At 29.0% G+C, this 1,774-nt stretch overlaps 1 protein-coding gene across 1 annotated transcript; it reads right to left on the bottom strand.

The window, feature by feature from the left end:
* Positions 1–7: 7 nt before the first annotated feature.
* On the bottom strand, positions 8–719 carry LOC107496846 (uncharacterized). The gene has a single exon (XM_016118173.3). It carries the CDS (start codon positions 546–548, stop codon positions 180–182), a length of 369 nt encoding a protein of 122 aa, XP_015973659.1. The 5' UTR covers positions 549–719; the 3' UTR covers positions 8–179.
* Between the last annotated feature and the right edge of the window lie 1,055 nt (positions 720–1,774).

Below are 1,774 nucleotides of genomic sequence, written 5' to 3'. Positions count from 1 at the left end.
TCACTCTCTCTATATAATTGCCTCTTCTCAAAACAAAAAAAGTATATTGACTTTTTTCGTTAATAATGAATTAATTTATTCTCCCTTGTTATAAAATAAAGTACGAGACTTATTTCATAATAAAAAAGAATAAATCAATTCAATATTAAAAATAAAAAAGTTGACCCACGCAACTTAAATCATCTAGTAACCAAGGGGAACCAGCGTTCATGAAAAGAAGACTGGTAAGCCATCATAAAGAAGAGGAACACAAGCAAGAGTGCCACTCCCCACGGTGACCCTCCGGCACGGTGCAACGACTCCCTCTCCTCCGGCAAAGGAATCGGAAACGACTCGGAGGAGAGGCAGTGTACAATAAGCAACAAGATTAGCGGAACAAGTGCTAGCAAGATCTTGACCTGAACAAACAAGTCCTCAAACTTGGACTCATAGTTTATGTACCAAGAAAAGGCCAACACAAAGAAGAGTATGAACATGAAGAAGCATAGGTGAAGTGGGAAAGAGAAATATTCCCAGAAGTAGTATTGATCATTATAGTATCTAGCCATGTATGTTATTTTTCTTATTATTATTGTTATGAGTGAGTAGCTAGCTGGGTTAAAAGAAGTAATATGTTTGCTCTTTGTTTGTGAAGTTGTTGGGACTTGGGAGTGAGTTTTTATTGTGTTGTTGAAGATCTTTCAGGTGTTGTTTGGAGCTTTCTAGGAGGTTTGGTTTTGTAGGAGTGGATTGCATTGTGTGTTTGGTCAAAAAGGTTTTTATAGGGAGTTTGGATCATGTTTATGATTGTTATTTTCCAAGTGTACATTTAGGAAAGGGTGATCCGCTGATGTTAATGTTTTCTTTGATTTTGTGGATTGCCTTTTTATGTGTCCCATAATTGGTTTTTTGAAAATATGTCATATAATTATTTATTTTAATAAGAAAAAATAAAAAATAAATAAAATAAGTTGTCAACAATCAACTTAAATAGATTCTTTAAGTACAATATTTAAATTTTAATAAATGTTATAGTGCTTATCATACTTAAGTTATTAAAAAAGATAAATAAATAATATTTAATAAATTTTATATAATTTATTTTTTATTTTAAATAATTTATTTTTTATTTTAAAAATAAGTTAAATAATTTAAATATTATAACAAATATACCATAAATTCAATTTAAATTTTCATTATATAAATTTTGTGAGACAGGTTAAGGTGCAGATTTATATCATCTGCACATAATAACGGAGTGAAATTTTTATAAAATAAAGTAGAACAGAATAAGTTCAAATGAGTTAAACTTTAAAGTGATTTTTAATATTTGTATGTGCACTAAAATTTTAAATAAGGTTAAATTTATATAGATTTTTTTTTTCTGGAGATTCTATATCATTTTTTTATAATTGTAGGTTACTATATACATCGAGATTTGGCCAGTAATATGAGAACAAATTCATGGTTGAGGTTGAAAATGGTGTTATCCAATAGTTGAAAGCCACATACCACCGACATTGGACAAGAAGGTGTGGAGATGAGCATATCAAGGAAGAGAAATTTTGAAACCATGAGCTGTAGTTTGTGATAAAGCATTCATGGCTAAAGTGGGGTCATATCAAAGGGTGGCCCATATAAACATTTCTATTTCATATATCTACTATTTTATTCTTATGATCTTATCTAACAAAATTAGGTTCATTTGCACCTGTTGCTCTAATCATTATAGTTGATAATTAATTTGTTTAAATAAGTATTAGAAATTTAAATTTTATTATATATATAATAATAA

This window comes from Arachis duranensis, chromosome 7 (assembly GCF_000817695.3).
Source record: "Arachis duranensis cultivar V14167 chromosome 7, aradu.V14167.gnm2.J7QH, whole genome shotgun sequence".
Classification (NCBI taxonomy): domain Eukaryota; kingdom Viridiplantae; phylum Streptophyta; class Magnoliopsida; order Fabales; family Fabaceae; genus Arachis; species Arachis duranensis.
This window is presented reverse-complemented; position numbering and strand designations above follow the sequence as displayed.

Excerpts from the sequence above, each read along its gene's own strand:
- LOC107496846 (XM_016118173.3), bottom strand. The coding sequence starts at position 548 with ATGGCTAGATACTATAATGATCAATACTACTTCTGGGAATATTTCTCT.